The sequence below is a fragment of the Alosa sapidissima genome, chromosome 24 (genome assembly GCF_018492685.1).
Source record: "Alosa sapidissima isolate fAloSap1 chromosome 24, fAloSap1.pri, whole genome shotgun sequence".
In the NCBI taxonomy this organism is placed as follows: Eukaryota; Metazoa; Chordata; class Actinopteri; order Clupeiformes; family Clupeidae; genus Alosa; species Alosa sapidissima.
In genome coordinates, this window is record NC_055980.1 from 13,044,229 (window position 1) to 13,063,251 (window position 19,023).

The window sequence follows — 19,023 nt, forward strand, 5'->3', positions numbered from 1 at the left end:
TGCCTGATACTGTAAATGCAGTACTACAGTAGTACTACCAGTGCTGTAATGTATACAGTATTGAATTGTCTACCGTATTTTTAATCACAGTACTTATGGATCATACTGTAACTAAGTACAGTAGTAATACCAGTGCTGTAATATTATATACAGTAATTTTGGGAAATTCATATCCTACTTTATCTACAGCCAGGATAAATTTGGCTATTTATTTTGATACATAATATGGTTACTGTATTTTATAGTTTATTTTGATACATTAAAAATGAGGGTATTAGGGGCCCATCCCTGTTGCCCAGAGCACTACTGTTTACCCTCGCAGTTGCACCATGAGTGTTTAGAAATGCAACATTGAAAAGGGTCTCGTCTGAAACAGTGTCGCACGGCACAGCGTTCCGAGCATTGTGTAATCAGATACACCGTATGGCGGTATATTAAAAATTCATATAATAATGAGAATATACACCGGTATTTGATGTGAATCGGTATACCGCCCAGCAATAGCATGTAGGCTATAAAATTGAAGACTGAATTGTATGAGAAATACCAACTGGACTTGATATTTGGAGTATGAGGAAATAATAGTTAACAGGGTTTCTTAATGTTTAGTCACAGTCTATTCATCATTAACTTAATTGTAATTGTTAAAACAGGAGGGTGCTGGTGAAGAGAGGAAGAGATTTTGACACAGGGATTTTACTGCCACTTCCACCCCTTGTTGGTCCATCATTTAATTCAGTATCATACATTCTAAGACAGAATCTTGAATTTCCCCTGGGGATCAATAAAGTATCTATCTAGAATCAGAGTCAGAGCCATAGCTGCACAACTGACTTGGCTTTAACCATGGAGTATATGGTGTGGTTCCTTTGTCTGTGTGTATGTCCTCTGTGGGTAAGCAATCTTTCATAATAATGTTGTGTACATGACAGAAAATGTAGTCATCACTTACAGTATAGGTGATAACTGAAATTTGTATTCTAAGTTCATATTTAAAACTGTGTTCATTAAATGATGAATGCAAGTACACAACCCTGTGATATTTTTACTGTTTCATAACAATTGTCGGTGTAGAATTTAGCAATGGGGAATACAAATAACATTTTTAAAATGTGATTAACAAAATGTACACAACTACAGTGACTTTCTCAGATAGTTATGGTGGAGTAATGAGTATTTACTGGATTGTTAATAAACTATTGCTTATCAAACCCATGGGGCAATTTATCTGACAATGTCTTCCGTTGGCTTACTGACTATACTAATAAACACAATAACTTTTGAGAGTGACTCGCCATGTTTAAGAAAATTTCCCAGAAGTAATGAAAATATGGTATCTTCATAGTCCAATTTATGGTTCTTCTGTTTTTGCAGGAAAAACAAGTGTTAGTACAGGGCTGCCAACTTTTCAAAAAACCTTGGAGTGAGATTTGGTGGGGCCAACCAAAATTTTGCTGCGGAAATTTTTGTCTGGCTCATTCAGCATTATACCGTACAGGACCAGGCATGGACGGATAATGTACTTTCGGGCCCCTGGGCCCAGATGTATTAAGGGCTCCCCACTAATTGTCACATATGTGGAAGGGGGGTTTGGGGGTACTCCCCCAGAATTTTTTTAATTTGTTTAATGTGATTTCCTGTATTCTGGTGCATTTTGGGGATGGGCATACTAAATTCAATCAGATTCATAGCCTACATCCTGATGTGTTGATGATGTGTCCATGCAAAGGCTTGGGCTTCAGGGCCCCCTGACACCTTGGGTCCCTGGGCCTGGGCCCGGAAGGCCCGTGCAGTAATCCATCCCTGGGACCAGGGTCCCAGAGTTTAAATAACATACTACTAGGACTATGGGCGTTGGAGGCATTCTGAAAGTGGGTAAGACATATCAGGGGGGGGGGGGGGGGGATTTTTTTTTTGACTAGATGCTATTTCCTGAATTCTGGTACATTTTAACAGGTTATTTAGATACTTCTATATAACAAAATAAAGCCAGCCTACGAAATTAATAAAAAGTAAATCATGCATAATAACTCAATATATAGGCTACTTGGCTATTCAATAAGGTTTCCATAACAGCACCGCGGACGTTCAATGAACGCATGAAAGCGGATGGTTTGTTTGAAATCCCGACACTCTTTCAACTACATGGAATGTAATAGTGATCACCAAATACCTCCCCAAATTTCAGTGCCCATCAGTCCCAACATTTAACAATATAATCAAACAGTCCAAAAGTAAATTAAATATCAAACTAAACCGAAAATGTCATGCTTTTGAAGGCCTACCAGTATGCCGCTCCAAGAAACGCATGTCTCAAAATAAAACTTGCATAAGAAATAAAGGGCTGTCTCGAATACAATCCTGCCCCTAAAGGCCTGTACTTTGTCTTAAGACCCTGGCCATAATTTGAGGATTTACAGTATCTAAGTAGACAAACTGGCTTCAGATATCCAACAGTGAATAGAGATTGTGCAGTCTTAGCTGTGGTTAGTGACGTGATGCTGTTAATGGGGAGTTTTACCTAGCCTAGCGTAAACCTATAGGTTACTATTTATTTGGCGTACCTATAAGGCTTTTTACCTTATCAAAAGTGAGGGGGACGACTGATCTCTTCAACACTTCAGCGGGGATTTGGCGCTTGTCACTGTGTGTGTGACAGAAGTGGAATGGGAGAATGCGTGTAACAAAAAAAAAAGTTTATGAGCGATTTACACGCAAATGGGAGAATCCAATGAAAATGACAATGAAGCACTAAACAGATGCTGAAAACAGCACTGGTATTTCGCACGGCAAAAGTGTGTGTGTGTGTGTGGGGGGGTCCAAACTTAACAAACTTAAAAGTGGGTGGGTGTTTTGTAAGAATTTAAGAAATGTTTGTATATTTTAACTTTTAAATGCCTCAATCAGGTGGACTTTCAAAATAAATTCAGAGGTCAGACTTGCTTATTTTTATGGAAATATTTGTGCTGTAGCCTCAGCTATTTTGCACTTCAGAATTATAACCATGCACACACAGGTGGAATAGTTATGGTGATATTGCAATAAGTTCACAACCACAAAAACATATGCTACATTTCACATTTCAGAAATGTTCAAAAATGTGTGTACATTTCAGCACTCCATGAAATTATGCAGAAGTGGTTACCTGTGTTATTCAGCTATAGTTGTAATGGTCATTGTAATGGCCATAGCCTATAGCCTACATGCTATTCCTTTTTCAGGATGTACCCATATCTGCATGATGTGAATGTTTGCATATGGCTTATGTCAGGCTTTATATCAATATTTGTGTTTCGTTATTTGATTTTCTTCATATTTTTGCATTAATGTCACTAGGAAGCATGCCATATTCATTTATCTGTAATGGGATTGGCTGGAACCTGACAATATAAGAACCATGATAGTGGGATAATCTATGGCTGAGCAATTTACAAAAATGTATGTAGGCCTACTGACAATAGTTTACATTAGAATACATTATAATTTCGCCCCAAAGAGGCTATGTAGAAATGTGTTGCAATTTCAAAACCGGATTAGTCTACTCAGGAACCACTTATTGCACAGAGGCATGCTTTATATCCTCGTATTCGGTACGGTTTGCTGTTTATTGTGATATTGGGTTTGCCACGTGTTGTGTGAAGGGTTAGTGAAATATTAAACCGAGAGTAATGGGTGTGCACTGTGTGCAAAATGCAAATATGATTAGCCTACAGTAAATTGCACGTCGGTTCAATGGTAATTTTCGCGAACCATTTATCACAGCAACTTGACGCCAGGGGCGCCTGCAGGAATTAGGCTAATGCTATGGTACGCACACCCATCACCCCCCCCCTCCGCAAAAAACAATTCACTCGTGAACAATATTTGTCCGTTTTAGGTCCGTGCATTGGTCAGTCAGCAAAAAAGTAGCCTACATAGCATAACAACATCCACATGCAATAACACAACGACAACGTCTACAATGACCTATTCATTTGGACAACTTGATACAGCCCTGTACAGGCTAAAGTTACCTTTAGTTTTGTTCTAGCGTAACGTGACGTTTGGCTTTAGTGCAGTCTAACGTTCTGGCAAGCACACCAATTGCCTACCTTGTTCTTGTCCATCTGGAATAACTCCTAGCTTTGCTGCCTCCATCCTTTCTGTTTTCGTTGTTTAAAACTTGTGATATCCATGATGAGTATTGAGTTAGTGAATTAGCTCAACATTGTGTGCTGATAACCATATATAGATAGCCGAGTAAAAGAAAACAACAAGTAGCCTATTGCGTGCCTGCGTGCGTATTCTCTCTCCTGCTCAAACAAAATGTGTGCACGTTAATTTTGATAACGTGTTCACTAACTTTACGTAATAGAAAATGGTAAATAGCCTGATGGCATGCAGCTAATGGGATACTGTGCATAGTTGGGAAGGTATGATATGCCAATTTGGTGTGAATACACACACACACACACACACAAGGGACATTTTCTCTCGCTGTTGAGTAGCCTGATGGTACGCACAGTGCGTACGGACGTACACCTGCAGGCGCGCCTGCTTGGCGCTATATCATTGGAAAGCCTAGATTCCGCACGTTCATATGATGTGTGATATCATATGTATAGGTTTAGTTTAGTTGAACCTCATCTGCCAGGTATTTGACATACCAGGTTGACACTTCAGCGTGAAAAATACTCAATAATACTCAAAGCATACCTGAAGCCGGGGAAATGCGGGGAGAATGCGCCTGGGATGGCTTCTGAAGTAGCATCGCAAGTGAGAGAAAAATTAGAAAATTCCACAGACAGGGGGTGCTCTTGAACCTTCTCACCGTCTCTGAAAGCATAACCGTAGCTCAACAGGTAGATCTATAGATAGGCTAAACTCATTTTTCAGGCATCTGACCGACCGGGTTGACACTGACACAGCGTGAGAAATCGGGGGTGTGGCGTGTGAGTGTGTGAAACTAATCAAACGCGTGTGTCTCACGGCCATTGCGTGAGAGTTGGCACCTATGTTATTAACTAGTATGTCAAGCCTACTGCTCATAAAACTACCTGTGACGTCTCGAGTAAGTGCAGGGTGAAAGGTGAAGGTGTTTGGGAGAAACCAAGTAGCCTATTTTATATCCCTGTCAGTGCTGCACTGTTTTTCAATTATTCAAAAACAACATGTATCTAGGCTAACTTTGAATAGTCAGTGTGCAAAGACTGCCTTGCGCACAGTCATTAACAAACATCGCTGTGAGGGATTAGTTAACTCCAGGACCTCTGACCTGAAGAGAACACACATCCCATCCCTAACAGCGAATGGAAACTTTTTGCAAAAAACAAACTGCCTAAATAAATGAGGCTGCTAATAGCAAATGTTCTGTCAACTTCTAATGAAAGGTAAAGGTGGCTACTTCAGTAAGAATAGGCTACACGTTTCTTATAATGTTGTTACGTCCTGTCCTTAACCCCCAGCTCATCAATTTCAAGCTGGTTGAGTGCTTAGCAAAATCACTTAGCTAATGAGTAAAGCTCCAGTGCTGCATGTATAGAGCCCAGCACAGTACAGTTGTGTTATTACACAGAATTTGACGTTATGCCAAAGACTTTAAAAACGTAGGCTATAACTTGGAGCAAATTGCAACACTCTTATAACCCTGTAGATTTCCAAATGTGCCTGGTGACAACTGGCTGGTGCAAATTATACTTCAATAGACTACTGTACATTATGTGGATTATTTATGACGAAAACAAAATTGCAAGAAAACCTGAGATCACAGATCACCCTGTTTAGCCCACTGGTGGTCTGATAGATTATAAGGGGCTGTTGAGACGTGCTTGTTCTCACAGATGGCTGAATAACGATGGGACTATGCTTTATGTCGCAGGGATTAGCGGGCGGTGGGAGGCAACCGATGCACTTCAATTTGCGGCTTGACAGTTAAAGAGGACCATGGCTGGAAGCGCCCGTGTGTAAGCTAATGAACCACGACGAATGAGATTCATCAACAATTTCAAAAGTGCTTTAGATACACTTTTATCGATCTCAAGCCCAAACAACACGTGAGTAAAACTGCATTCTATTGTTTGTTTGAAATCTATATTTATTGAAATATGTGACCGGCAGCAGATGCGGGGGGTGGGGGCGAGGGAGATTACAGCCAAGCTCCGATTTAGTGATTTGACAGCGCTTTAGCTTAAAGAGATGGGGAGGGGATTCGTAGGATGACAGCCATCGGAATGTTGACAGGAAGAAAGGTGAAGGAGTGAATGTTGCAGTGATATTAAGACGTCAGTCTGTGTAGGTGCGCACTCTGCAGTGCAACAGTTGGTTACTCGCTAGCCAGTAATCAATAGCGCGCTGAGGAAGGGGGGAAGAGCCTACGGGTAAGGTGCTTACCACTTTTTCAGAAAGGTCGTACATAAATGAGTGATGAATAGCCTATAATGTTACAGTTTGAGCCCGTGCATTAATGGAAAAACGGTTGCCATATCAGCATTTGTTGGCCAAGTCTATGACTAACCTGTTGCAGTCAGTTAATGCGCGCGCATCTCAGACTTTCTTAATAATAATAATAATAATAATAATAATAATATAAACATTTGCAATTCATGGTCTATTCAATTGCCCCGTTCAAGTTTCGCTTCTTCGTGCAACGAGTTGACAGCAATTGAAGTGCAGATGAGTGAATGACTTCAAAGATCAATGTTTTTCTATTTAATTGAAGAAAATGTTGCAATTGCATTTAGGCTAATAATTAACGATATAACCATTTCTAATGATAATCACCGTAAATAGCCTATGTGACCGTCATTTATTAATTTAGACAGGCATTTAGAACCGTTTCATAATTGATATAAAGCAGATCTGCTTTAGAAAAAACGATATAAAACCATACATTCTTGCCGTACCATACACCGCCTTTCACATAATAGAACCATTATACCTTACACAAATTGCACGTCAAACAGACCAGAACATGGTTGTTGCAACATTGTCAAGGCACGTTTTTGATGGCCACGGAGACCGTGACTGCCATCGAAACCAGGTGCATGGTGAAATCTTATGTAATCCATACACAGAAGAACGATGTAAACATCCACTAACCCACTGGGCACAAGCTATGTTTTTTTCCCCAATCCCATCAAGTCCACACAGCTGTGCATCATTCTGCACTGAAAGGGGTTTGGGAGGGGGGAGGGGGGCAGAGGTGGATAGCAAGTTGAGTTTGTGGTCTTGAAGAGGTGAGGCTTCCCCTATTTACTTAGGGTCTGGGTGTGGATTAATTTTGCTCCTAATCTTGTTATGCTTCAGCAGCTGAAGGAGGATATGTTTGCAGTCTGTGAGTGTGTGTGTATGCTAGAGAGAGGGAGAGAGAGAGAGAGAGAGAAAGAGAGAGAGAGGGAGAGATGGAATGTAATGAAAGGATTAGGGTCAGCCAGGGCTTCCCTGAGATATATTACTACACAAACGCGCGTACACACACACACATACACACACACACAAACACATGAAAAGCTATACAAATAAATGGACAGCATGCATCTCTTTTATGCCCAAACTCACTAAATGGCACATCTATTTCATGCAACCTAATGTGGTAAAATGCCAGAAGTGTTGTGCTTAAAAAAACATCACAAATAACAGACAAATGAACCACTACGAGATTGCATCATAACTAATGCTGGTTGACTAGGGTCAGATTTGCCTCATTTTGACCTTGTTTCCCTATGATTCACCACATGTTCCTACATGTTCCTCTGTGTAGCCAGGATGAGGATTGTCAGCGTGGGGCAGCGCAGCAGGAGGGCGGCAGAACCCGTGGAACCGGAGGAGGAACCCCGGCACCCACCCCCTCCCCCACATCTGTCCCCACACCACAATTATGATCACATGAAGTCGAAGTTCATGAATGAGGTTGGCCACCTACCAAGTGAGTATGCCACCTCCATACTGTAACTTACTCAAAATTCCCATCCCACCCACAGGCCTACTGATTTACATAAAAACAAATGACTATAGGTGATTTGGCATTGGTAAACATTTGTTAAATATATTAATTAATTTGTGTTTTATATTCATTTCTACTGCTTAACGTTTCAGTGAATAAGAGAGTGACAGTTGATCAGTCGGTAGATGCTCATCATTTCCCGTGATAACCTTTTCAGTAACCCATGAAGCTTTACTGAATCTAAATCCTCTTAACCATCTCAAGCATTTACTACACAGCCTTTAAAATCACAACAATGTGTGTGTGTGTGTGTGTGTGTGTGTGTGTGTGTGTGTGTGTGTGAATGAGAGAGGGGGGGAGAGGGAGAGAGAGTTACATTATTAATACAGAGCACTCAAGAGGTATTACTGTACTCAGGTGTTATTCCATATTATTCATAAACAAATCTCACCTCAACATCACTACCATTTTTTAATGTATTTTAACAGAACACAGCAGAAGTAAGTTTTTGTCTATTTGCTATCCTTGTTTTTTGGTAGTTAGCCATTCTTCTCCCTAGTACAGTAGCTCTCCTCTGTTATCCATGTTCTGTAGACTGTAGAGTTTCAAGTCAAATGTGTTGCCAGGTAGATAAGTCAACCTACAGTATACAGTAGTGTTACTCTTTCTCAGTACATAGCAACACTATATTCCTTAGCAGCAGTTTATTTTAAGTCTTGTTTTAGTCTTGTCTTCTTCCTGTTACTAGGTAGTGGAACCTGTATAGTTTCTGCCATCACATTTCACACTTACATATGTGGCTATATAAATGCTTAAAGCTGCAGTTGGCAAGATTTATTTGATCATATTCACTGAAACTGAAACTATGCTCCGCCAGAACAACATAAATCAGCCGGTTTTAGACCCACCTCTACCTCCACCTAGAGCCTGTTTTGCAAAAATCGACAGCTCCCGGTTCTTCTGGTCCAATCAGAGCAGGGCTGTGTGAGATCTGACTGTCAATCACAGTCTGGTGCACACTGACGAGCACAAACTCAATGAGAGGGTGCTCGGTGGTAGTGGGGGGAGGGCATGAGAGTTGTAAACATTCAAAATTTTGGCTAAGTCCCCTCAATCGGTCAGACTTGCCAACTGCAGCTTTAAGTTTAAAAATATTATTTTCTGTTGACATAAATTAATCATTTCCAAATATACCTTTAATGCAGCCATACACATACAATACTTGTGGTTGCATAAGCATGTATAATGAATGTATTTTTGTCATGTCATTTCTATACACAAAATCATACACACATGTACAGTACAAACATGAACCTATAGCAATACGATCACACAGGAAGACACACAAAATTAGCCCTTTTAACTGATAAATCAGTTAAAGCTCTTGTAGGATTATGAACACCCATTTTTGTGTCATGTCAAAAAAAATTGACCACCCCCATTTTTTTACGGTCCTGATTCAAATCTCAAGGGCAGTTCTCTGCTCCACATGAGAGATGGCATTGAATTGGACAGTTTGGTGTGGACGCTTGTAACCTTTGCTTGCCTCGGCTGCAGTGCCCATGTGGGCTGTGGGAGCCATTGTGGTGGTGGTCCTGACTCTGGCCGGGTGCTTCGCATTCTGCATCTTCAAGAAGTGCTCTGGACAGAAGAAGAAGTCAAAGAAAGTCCGGGAGAGGAAAGGAGGAGGCCGCAGAAGGAAGGGAGATGATCAAGGAGAGGGGGGAGGAGAGCAGAAGGTGCAGTAATGATGAAGATGGCTGAGGGGATGTGGTGTTGGTCATGATGAATATAGATGTACAGTAGCTCTGTAGATTAAATGTTGAAATGCTTAAATGTTAATGTAATTCTATTGCTGTGGCTGTAGCTCTGTAGATTAAATGTTAAAATGCTTAAATGTTAATGTAATTATATTGCTGTGGCTGTAGCTCTGTAGATTAAATGTTAAAATACTTAAATGTTAATAGCTTAAGTAATTATATTGCTGTAAGTCACTTTGGATAAATGTGTCTGCTAAATGAATAAATGTGAATGATGAGTATTTCACAACTCCTTGATCTACTCTGCAGGAGGAGGGAGAAAAAAAAGAGGGAGAAGAGGAGGAGAAGGAAAATTTGGGAAAGCTGGAGTTCACTTTGGACTACAACTTCACAGATGGCCAGGTATGGCTCAAGACAACTGAAGTGATTTTGACCCAAGTCGCTATAATGTCAGTTGATGTCTATTAATGTATCCATTGATTAATTAATCCATCCAGTATTTTAGTTCGTTGTGATCAAACACAAATAGTTTTTGTAGCAACTTGAAGAAAGCTATGTGTTTATGCTTTATTTATACATATATAATGCTGTGCTTATTGTGTATCCACAGCTCACTGTAGGAGTTCTGCAGGCTCAGGATCTGCCAGCTATGGACATTGGTGGCACATCGGACCCCTACGTTAAAGTGTACCTCCTACCCGACAAAAAGAAGAAGTTTGAGACCAAAGTGCAACGCAAAAACCTGTGTCCTGTTTTCAACGAGACATTCGTTTTCAAGGTTGCAAAGCAGTAGTTTTTACGCACATGTTTGTGTAGTGGTGTGTGTGTGTGTGTGTGTCTGTGTGTGTGTGTGTGTGTGTGTGTGTGTGTGTGTGTGTGTGTGTCTGTGTGTGTCTGTCTACTATCAGTGTGAGAGCTGATCCTTCTGCAGTAGTCTGAATGTAGCTGCTGTAGATGTGTGTTTAGAAGTTTAGAGGCATGTCCACGTCTGCTGTTTTCTCTCCCTGTCTTTGTCTGTCTGTAGTGCTTGTCCTCGTGTTCCAGGATGTTGATGATGTGTCTACATGTGTAACGCCCTGAGCTCCCAGACGTCTGTGCTCCTCCCCCTCAGTAGTTTGTCTGTCATTCTCTGACTGACAGCAGTGAAGGTATCCCTGGATGTGTTCAAAAATACCAAATGCAATGTGCATTTCTCCATCATTTTCTGAAGGAATGTGCCATGTATATTTACAGTATACTCTGTTTTGGTATTCACTATTCACATTGAAGGGTACATTAAGTATACAGCAATAATCCCATGATTGCTAGCAATGTTTGTTATGGTTATCACTTAAATGCCCTAACCAGATCTAACATATTCCTCACTCCACACTAGATTCCATACGCTGAACTTGGAGGGAAGACTCTGGTGCTCCAGGTGTTTGATTTCGACCGCTTCGGGAAACACGATGTGATCGGTCAGATTGCGATCCCCATGAACAGCATAGATATGGCCCAGCCTCTTCATGAGTGGAGGGACCTGGAGAACGGAGAGAAAGAGGAGGTCTGTGCTGCTCTGACCTCCTTCTCATCAGATCATCATTCTTGTTTCCTCTCTGAGCCTATGATGTGTGATGTGACCGTTATATACCCTTTTGTCTTTCCTCCTCCTCCTCCTCCTCCTCCTCCTCCACATCCTCCTCCGCCTCTTCCTCCTCCTCCTCCTCCTCCTCTTCCTCCTCCTCCTCCTCCTCCTCCTCCTCCTCTTTCTCCTCCTCCTCCTCCTCTTCCTCCTCCTCCTCCTCCTCCTCCTCCTCCTCCTCTTCCTCCTCCAGCAAGAGAAGCTGGGTGACATCTGCATTTCTCTGCGCTACGTCCCTACAGCGGGCAAACTCACTGTCTGCATTATGGAAGCCAAAAATCTCAAGAAGATGGATGTTGGTGGATTATCTGGTAATGTTTATTTCAAGTTTCATTATCCTTTCTCTTCTTCAATTTAATCCATTACAGTAATTGCCTGTGTATTAGCGGGATTATGTATAAGCTGCAGGACAGTGTTTTATGCAAGTCAAAAGAAACAATACCATATTAACTGCCCCTGTGTATTAACCTCATAACTGAACAAATTTTGCAAAATCAATGTATAAGACGCAGCTAATAGTTGGGAAATTACGGTAAACAGTTAAACATATGGCTCTTGCTATGAATCTCTGTATAAATGTGTTTAAAGTGCACTCAAAGTGGTGGCATGATTACAGAAGAATAATGCTATACATTAACTGTGCAGTGTACCAGAATGCTTTTCTAGCTTCATTCTTTACTAGCTTCATGACCGTTGGGATCCCTGTCTTCCCCAGATCCTTTTGTGAAAATCGTGCTGCAGCACAATGGCAAACGGCTGAAGAAGAAGAAGACAACAGTAAAGAAGAACACGCTAAATCCATATTTTAACGAAAGCTTCAGCTTTGAGATTCCCTTTGCACAAATACAGGTAAACTTCCCTTATTTGCCGTTTTCACACATGTGAACCTGTACGATATATTCATGAATAAAATGAAAAAGTGCATGTACCCAGTGAGTGTTTTCGGATGATTTCATTAAAAATATATATGTTTTTTCTCCCATTCAGAAAGTTCAGCTTATCGTCACAGTGTACGATTATGACAAGCTTGGCAGCAACGATGCCATTGGTAAAATTTTCATCGGCTACGGTGCCACAGGTGTGGGCCTGCGCCATTGGTCAGATATGCTGGCCAATCCTAGGCGCCCGATTGCCCAGTGGCACACCCTCCAGCCCGAGGAGGAAATTGACGCTGCGCTCAAGGCACCAATTCGCTAGACCCATTTCTACTTCCTGCTCAAGACTTCCACTCCACATGTTTTGTGCTTCTACCCTGGTGTCATGAAATCCATTCCAGCTATAAAGCTCATTTCCATTATGCTTTTTTTATTTATTTCCCACACCCAGCCTGTTTAACCTTGAGTGCAGATCGCAAAATGTAAGTGATTGTGTCATGCGCTGACTTTCTTGTAAATTTCAGCAATTTATGAACATTTTCCCTCGATTGAGCTGTTTTGTATTTGTTTTGCATGGTTGGCAATTTATGTTCTGTCTTTGGGTTATGTTCTGTCTCTGTTCTTGACAGAGGATAGCAAATGATAGCAAATAAATGTTATGAGGTTTATCTAATGTTGGATGTTATGATTAAAAGGGTGCTTGCTTTCTGTTATCATCAATAACTTAATGATATTTGTACAATTTGTACAATTGAAGTATTATATTTATGAGTTAAAGTGTTAATACAAATTGGGCTGCTTCACAGTTGTAATACATCTTTACTGGTGAGTTTGCTTTTGGATGTCATTGATACAGGTTCATTTGTTTCTTTGTTGAATGAATGCAATGCAAATCACAAGCTGTGCTTTATTGTTAAAAATCCATCGTGGTTAGATAGGACAGCATTTAGAGATGTAGACGATTCAATCAGCTGTTTGTCTGTCTGCCTATATGTGACATAGAGAAACATAAATAAAGCTGTGTTTTAAAGTATTGTGTACTTTTAGTCTAGTGAAAGTGTGGAAGTGTGAGGGGCGGAAAGAGTTCTCCTCTCTCCTTAGCAAAGTGGTTAAAGTGTGTTCAAGCTTTTTCAGTGTAACTGAACTGCATCTGAGACATGTTTATATTTTCGACACAGAAGTTTTATCTGTCTCTTTTTGTAACACTTATGCAAATTGAGGTGCTGTACAGTCAACCAATGTAATATTTTGTAATATTAGTAATATTAGTAATATTTTGACTCAAGGAACAGAACCATGTCATTTGAATTTGATCTTAAGAAAGGAAGTGTTTTACCCTTACCCTCAACAGGGAGGCATTGAGAAGGTATTGCCCTCTGGGGCCTCATTTATAAAACGTATGTATGCACAAATTTAATTTTAAATGTGTGCGCACTCACAAATCCATGCCAAAGTTCAGATTTATAAAAACTGTCATTGACGTGGAAAAGTAGTCAACTCCACATCAGCTTCCAATTTAGCATACGCCCATTTCCTTGTGGTAATGTCGGGATACTGCAGGTACTAGTCTGAGGTTCATAAGCATTTCTTCAGAGATTCAAGACCAACAATCTCACTAAGAGGTTTTTGTAGTAGTTGACTGTACGCTGCTTAATGTTTCATGGTTTGACATGAAATTGGCAATAAGAGGTAGCTGCTTAATGTTTCATGGTTTGACATGAAACTGGCAATAAGAGGTAGCCTTCTTAATGAAGTTAAAAAAAACTGTACCTAGCCTATAGCTTACTTTTTGTATAAAAGATTAATCAAATATTAATTATACATATGTGACTCAATTTAGAAGAAAATAAGAGTTAGTAAATCATCTGAACGTGAAATGTTACCGTATAGCCTACCAGTAATCACCCTAATGCCAATTTACTCCACCAACATCCTCATCCACATCCATTGAGGATCAATACCAGATATAGCCACAAGGTGGTGGTACAACACACATGACATCAGAGCCGACTGCTTTATATATATATATATATTGGTCATGTGTGTTGCTTGTTACGCTCATAACAATTTATTAGAATGATTAACTGATGTGATGTTTTGTTAATGAATAGCATGCAGTGTTTGCTTTTGATGTTTGTGTACAGGTAAAATACATTTAGTAATGGGAATGTGCCAACATTGGCCTTCATCATTCTGTTCAGGGTCATGTAGTTCAGCGTCGACTGTTTTGGTGCTTCTGATTGTCCAAAGGTGAGTGAATGACTGAAAAATATACACGACTGAGCGTTACATATTAACTGAGGAATGACAAAATTATCTGTCTTCTTTGGATCCATGGATACATTTAGGTCATGTTATTAGTAGACTGTCACAGAGAAATAACCACAATTAAGATCTCTCAGAACACACAGAACTTAGATTTTATTAACGTTTTCAGGATATCTGGTTCAACAGCAGTTGAAATGAGGGCAGAGGAGCAATATCAGAACCTTACAGATGAAGAGTTAGTTGAGAATGGTGAGACAATCTTGGATACAAAATCGCAGGACAACAATGTCTACATGGTAGTAAATTCTGGCAGATCTCAACACACAGGTATGAACACACCATGAACACCCTAGCTCACACACACATAAATTCTATATATATATATATTATACACACACACACATAAATAAGCGCATATACTTTATCTAAATTTAGTACAATACTATATTCATACAGGCCGTGAACGGAGTGTACTCAGAGCACTGGTAGCAGTGTTAGGTCTACTGAGTGTTCTTCTGCTGGCTGGCAATATTGCGCTTTTGACCCAGAAGCCTGGAACACTGGGAGCACACCCACTGCTATCCAAAAATGGTGGCCAAGGTAAGATTCATAAATTGATAACTTGGCAAAATGTAGAATTCTCTCACCGTCCCTATTCTTTCAGCTTATATGACCTCTTCATCTTTAGCTCATTACCCCTCCACCTGTATTTCTATTCCTGCTCAAATTTTAAATGATTTCACAGATATTTTTTGAACTGACTTGCCCAAAGGATTTGTAATTATGGCTGTTTCTTCCGGACAGATATGCAGGATCAGACATTTTGTTTTGCCAAGCACACTGACACGGATTATGTCAAGATAATACCAAACTATACAGAGCCCCTTGTCCATCTGAGTTTATGCATGAAGTACAAGACCAAGTATCTCCGAAAAGAGCAGTCTCTGTTCTCTCTTGCCAACCATCACTACCAAAATGCTTTCTTGCTGTTCATCGAAAAAACAGGAAAGTTTTCATTATCTGTCAATAATGAACATAGGCTCACAAACATCTTCAGTCTAGTTAATCAGTGGAACTCCGTGTGTGCAAGCTGGAGCAGCTGTGGTGGCGAATCATATTTATGGCTGAATGGACAGAAGTTTTTCCTCGGACAAATCGCCCAAGGTCAAACCATACAGAGCGAATCCATAGCAATGTTAGGTCAAGAACAAGATAGCCATGGCGGCCATTTGGACCTTACACAGTGCTTTGTAGGAGTGGTCAGTGATGTTTATCTTTGGGGATATGGGACGACAATTCCTCTTGTCACAGACTTCATGCAGAGGAAGCTGTCATCAAATTTCAATGATTTTTTGATTAACTGGACAGCATTAAACTACACCCTGTCTGGAGACGTCTCTGTGATGTCCAGAGCATCTACATGCACTGAAACATAATGAACTACCACTAGGTCCACTAGCCAACTAATTGGCTGACTTGAATTGGCTGCCTGTCTAGATAATGCAGTGTATAATAAATAATGGGATTTTGACATCTGGTTCTTCTGTGTTCTGTCTCATATAATAGTTTCACACATTTGTAGTGTCTAATAGTGTCCGATTGTTGGATTGTTTTGGCTTGTTGTCATTTTCTGCATTAGTGTCTCTATTTTCTTCCTCAACATTCACCTTCCAGCACACTGTCTTGTTGTTCATGAAAAAGACCTGCAAGTTTTCATTTTAATCACATTAATAATGCCATCCAATGTACAAACATTGTGCCAGTTGGAGTAGCTTTGGTGGAGTCTATTCATGGCTAAGTGAAGAAAAAAAAAAACATCAGATACCAAATACCTCACCACCACCCAGAGCACACCCACAAAACCTAAAATTCTGCCTGGCGCAAGATTCAGTTGCAATTTTGACATCACTCCGTGTTTTGTAGGTGAGGTCAGTGATGATGTCCTCTGGGGCAACGTCTATTGTCACAGATTTCAGTTGTAGTCATGAAAAAATCGGTGATGTTTCGATCAACTGGAGAGCACTAAATTACAACCTGTCTGAACATATTTCTGTGATGTTTCGAACATCTGTGTGCAATGACTGATGGCTCATCTGTCTGAAAACATTGGTGTACAGTAGATGAGGAGTAAATTAACACTATGCAAATTAGTTGAATGTATTTAAAACAAAGGTTCATAGCATGACTTAATTATCAAAGCTTTCTGTCATGGAGTTGCAAGGGACCAGTTATTTGATACAGAGGGTTGCATAACTAAGAAATGCTTTGTTGTCCTTTAATGCCCAAAAATACATATTCGATGCATGGCAGAGAATGGTGAAAATCCCATCTATCTCTTGCTGATATTTTAGGCTAATAACTTCTGTGTGTGTACCAAAGCCGTAATCATAATATACTTAAAATTCATAAATGTTAAAATATCAACACCTAAATTGTTAGGCTACAATATCATTCACTGGTGTGCAAAACACACTGGGAAATGGTTTAATATCTGACAGCGCAGAGTGCTGAGGTGAGATGATCTCATTTAAGTGAAGAAACTTGATTACAGTAACCTAGAAATCTAGACGCACCCTAGCGGCAGCAAATTAAATTTGCTGCCAGGGCTAGTCTAGCAACTCTCCGTTGGCTTGTGAGCTCGAAAAATGAAACTTCTATCAGGCCAATCAAATCGTGTATGGATTCATAAGGCGGGCTTAACATAATGATTGATGGCAGAGTTGCAACGGTTTGGCTTGAATTCCCTGCTACTTGAAAACAAATAAGGTAATGTTGCTGTTGGCGAACAGTGTGACACGAGTTAAGGTTTTATTAAGTTGGCAAAAGTTTGAACTAGCCAACTAGCTCCGCTGGTGGGAAACATGGGACTCATAGCGCTGTCCTATTGCGTGCAGAGGGAATTTGAAAGACAACCGATTATCCCGCCCCTCAGACTGAGCACTGCGAATGGTGAGTGCCCAGACCCTACATTTTAATGTGGGTATGGCTCGTCAGGCTATGATTACAGAGCATTTCCAGGAAAATGGCAATCGGCATGCACAAAAGCATACCCAGAAAGCACATGCAGATATAATATACTCAACCTGTCTGCATATCTGTATCTATCTATTGGATTCATACTCAATGTGAAATATTTCAGTGTTTTTTGACATGAATGAAATTGAAAAAGACAAGTTGTGAATCTGCTTTTATTAAAATATTAGTGGTTAGGCAGTGTGTCGTCAATAAATGAGAAAACGCATATGCATCAAAAGCTACATGACCAAGCAAAAAAAAAAAAAAGTGAAACGTAAACATATTTTAAACAATGTTGCCATTTTAAACCACTAACTATTACATGTGAATTCTATTTTAAGCAAAATAAAGTATAATAATGATGAGAATGCATTGGAGCACTGTATGGCAGCAGAGATTCACATTGTTACAGTATAAACAATGCAATAAATGTACACAACAGGAAATATTTGGGATAAGAGGGGGACTCTATGGCTCCTGTTTCTTCTCCTGCAAATAATATAATACTGCAAAATCTATTTGAAGATATAATGAGAAAATAGTTACATGTGTGTTTTCATGTTACTTCACAATCAGTTTATGAGTAACACTTATCTTAGAGCTGTCGGGCTAGTTTTAATTGTGCCTGTAGAAAATTTGGTTCTACATGAAACCGTTTTGTCTTGAAAATATACCTCCATGCCCGATAGCTCTATTCAGCAATTAAGCCTCTTCTGTGAAGTATCTCTTACATACAGTTTAGCACATAATTCTTGCTAAAGAGACAAGAGAATCACTAAGAACTTCTTCTAGACATCTGAATACATTTTTAGTTTTCTATTCTCAATGTCATAAAAGTTCCAAAGGAGTAATACCTGCATGTTAAGGGAAAACTATAACAAGCCACCTGACCCGACAGGTATGTTTACAGTAGATTAGTATGTCTCTTTAATCCTGATCCACATCCACCCCACTTTGCCCAGATGGTAGTTCAACTACCACACATAGCCAGAAGGTGGCGTCAAAATATTACTTATGATGAACACATTCTAGACTAGAGTGTTTCGGACGGGGGAAACTACTGTTACTGGGAAACAGTAAAGTGACGAGTTTCGTTTTTTAAAGATCTCTATTCCTCTTTTGTTCCTTTTCATTATAATTTGATAGTACTATGAAATAATCCACAAAAAGGAACTCAAAGGAATCATTGTTTAAGAATGAACTGTTTTTTTTTTTTTTTTGTTCAAAGTTGACCCGTCATGGAAATCTCTCAGACCTTCATTTAACATCACCTATAAATGATTCATTTTTATCGACTAGATTCTTCCTCCGCCTTGATGGCTGAGTGTCAAACAGCTGATATTTTCCTCAGCCAATGACTGCAATGTCGCCATTCACTTATCAAATATCACATATCAGACTGCTTTAACACTGAATGCAACAAAGACAAATACACACACAGCTTACAGTGTTCAAAAATCAGAAAGTCCCCAAACAAACTGACTGTGCCACGAAACAACAAAGAAACTGTAAATAAGCATAAAAAGCTATAAAATAAACAGTTGCATACCACATAGAGGTTGC

At 39.9% G+C, this 19,023-nt stretch overlaps 2 protein-coding genes across 5 annotated transcripts; both read left to right on the plus strand.

Annotated features, from left to right (window-relative positions):
- Nucleotides 1-653: 653 nt before the first annotated feature.
- syt5b (synaptotagmin Vb) lies at nucleotides 654-13,210 on the plus strand. 4 transcript variants are annotated; one of them, XM_042082404.1, is made up of 11 exons: nucleotides 654-894; nucleotides 5,858-6,032; nucleotides 7,739-7,903; nucleotides 8,410-8,421; nucleotides 9,479-9,660; nucleotides 9,991-10,083; nucleotides 10,292-10,459; nucleotides 11,057-11,224; nucleotides 11,496-11,613; nucleotides 12,018-12,151; nucleotides 12,290-13,210. In XM_042082404.1, the coding sequence occupies exons 3-11, from the start codon at nucleotides 7,744-7,746 to the stop codon at nucleotides 12,497-12,499; spliced, it is 1,245 nt and encodes a 414-aa protein (XP_041938338.1). In that variant the 5' UTR covers nucleotides 654-894; nucleotides 5,858-6,032; nucleotides 7,739-7,743; the 3' UTR covers nucleotides 12,500-13,210. The 4 variants fall into 4 exon arrangements, with proteins under 4 accessions (XP_041938338.1, XP_041938339.1, XP_041938337.1 ...); XM_042082405.1 differs by lacking the exons at nucleotides 654-894; nucleotides 5,858-6,032 and adding an exon at nucleotides 6,232-6,361; XM_042082403.1 differs by lacking the exons at nucleotides 654-894; nucleotides 5,858-6,032 and adding an exon at nucleotides 6,232-6,356.
- Nucleotides 13,211-14,461: 1,251 nt separating this feature from the next.
- On the plus strand, nucleotides 14,462-15,976 carry LOC121699883 (serum amyloid P-component-like). The gene is made up of 3 exons (XM_042082422.1): nucleotides 14,462-14,772; nucleotides 14,902-15,045; nucleotides 15,250-15,976. Exons 1-3 carry the CDS (start codon nucleotides 14,529-14,531, stop codon nucleotides 15,879-15,881), a joined length of 1,020 nt encoding a protein of 339 aa, XP_041938356.1. The 5' UTR covers nucleotides 14,462-14,528; the 3' UTR covers nucleotides 15,882-15,976.
- The last annotated feature ends 3,047 nt before the right edge of the window (nucleotides 15,977-19,023 follow it).

What these genes read in the sequence shown, in the direction of transcription:
- LOC121699883 (XM_042082422.1), top strand. Translation starts at nt 14,529, where the DNA reads ATGTTATTAGTAGACTGTCACAGAGAAATAACCACAATTAAGATCTCT. An exon ending in TGGCAGATCTCAACACACAG is followed by an intron (nt 14,773 to 14,901) that starts GTATGAACACAC and finishes ATATTCATACAG; the next exon opens with GCCGTGAACGGAGTGTACTC. An exon ending in ATCCAAAAATGGTGGCCAAG is followed by an intron (nt 15,046 to 15,249) that starts GTAAGATTCATA and finishes TCTTCCGGACAG; the next exon opens with ATATGCAGGATCAGACATTT.
- syt5b (XM_042082404.1), top strand. Translation starts at nt 7,744, where the DNA reads ATGAGGATTGTCAGCGTGGGGCAGCGCAGCAGGAGGGCGGCAGAACCC. An exon ending in AGGGGGGAGGAGAGCAGAAG is followed by an intron (nt 9,661 to 9,990) that starts GTGCAGTAATGA and finishes TCTACTCTGCAG; the next exon opens with GAGGAGGGAGAAAAAAAAGA. An exon ending in GGATGTTGGTGGATTATCTG is followed by an intron (nt 11,614 to 12,017) that starts GTAATGTTTATT and finishes TGTCTTCCCCAG; the next exon opens with ATCCTTTTGTGAAAATCGTG.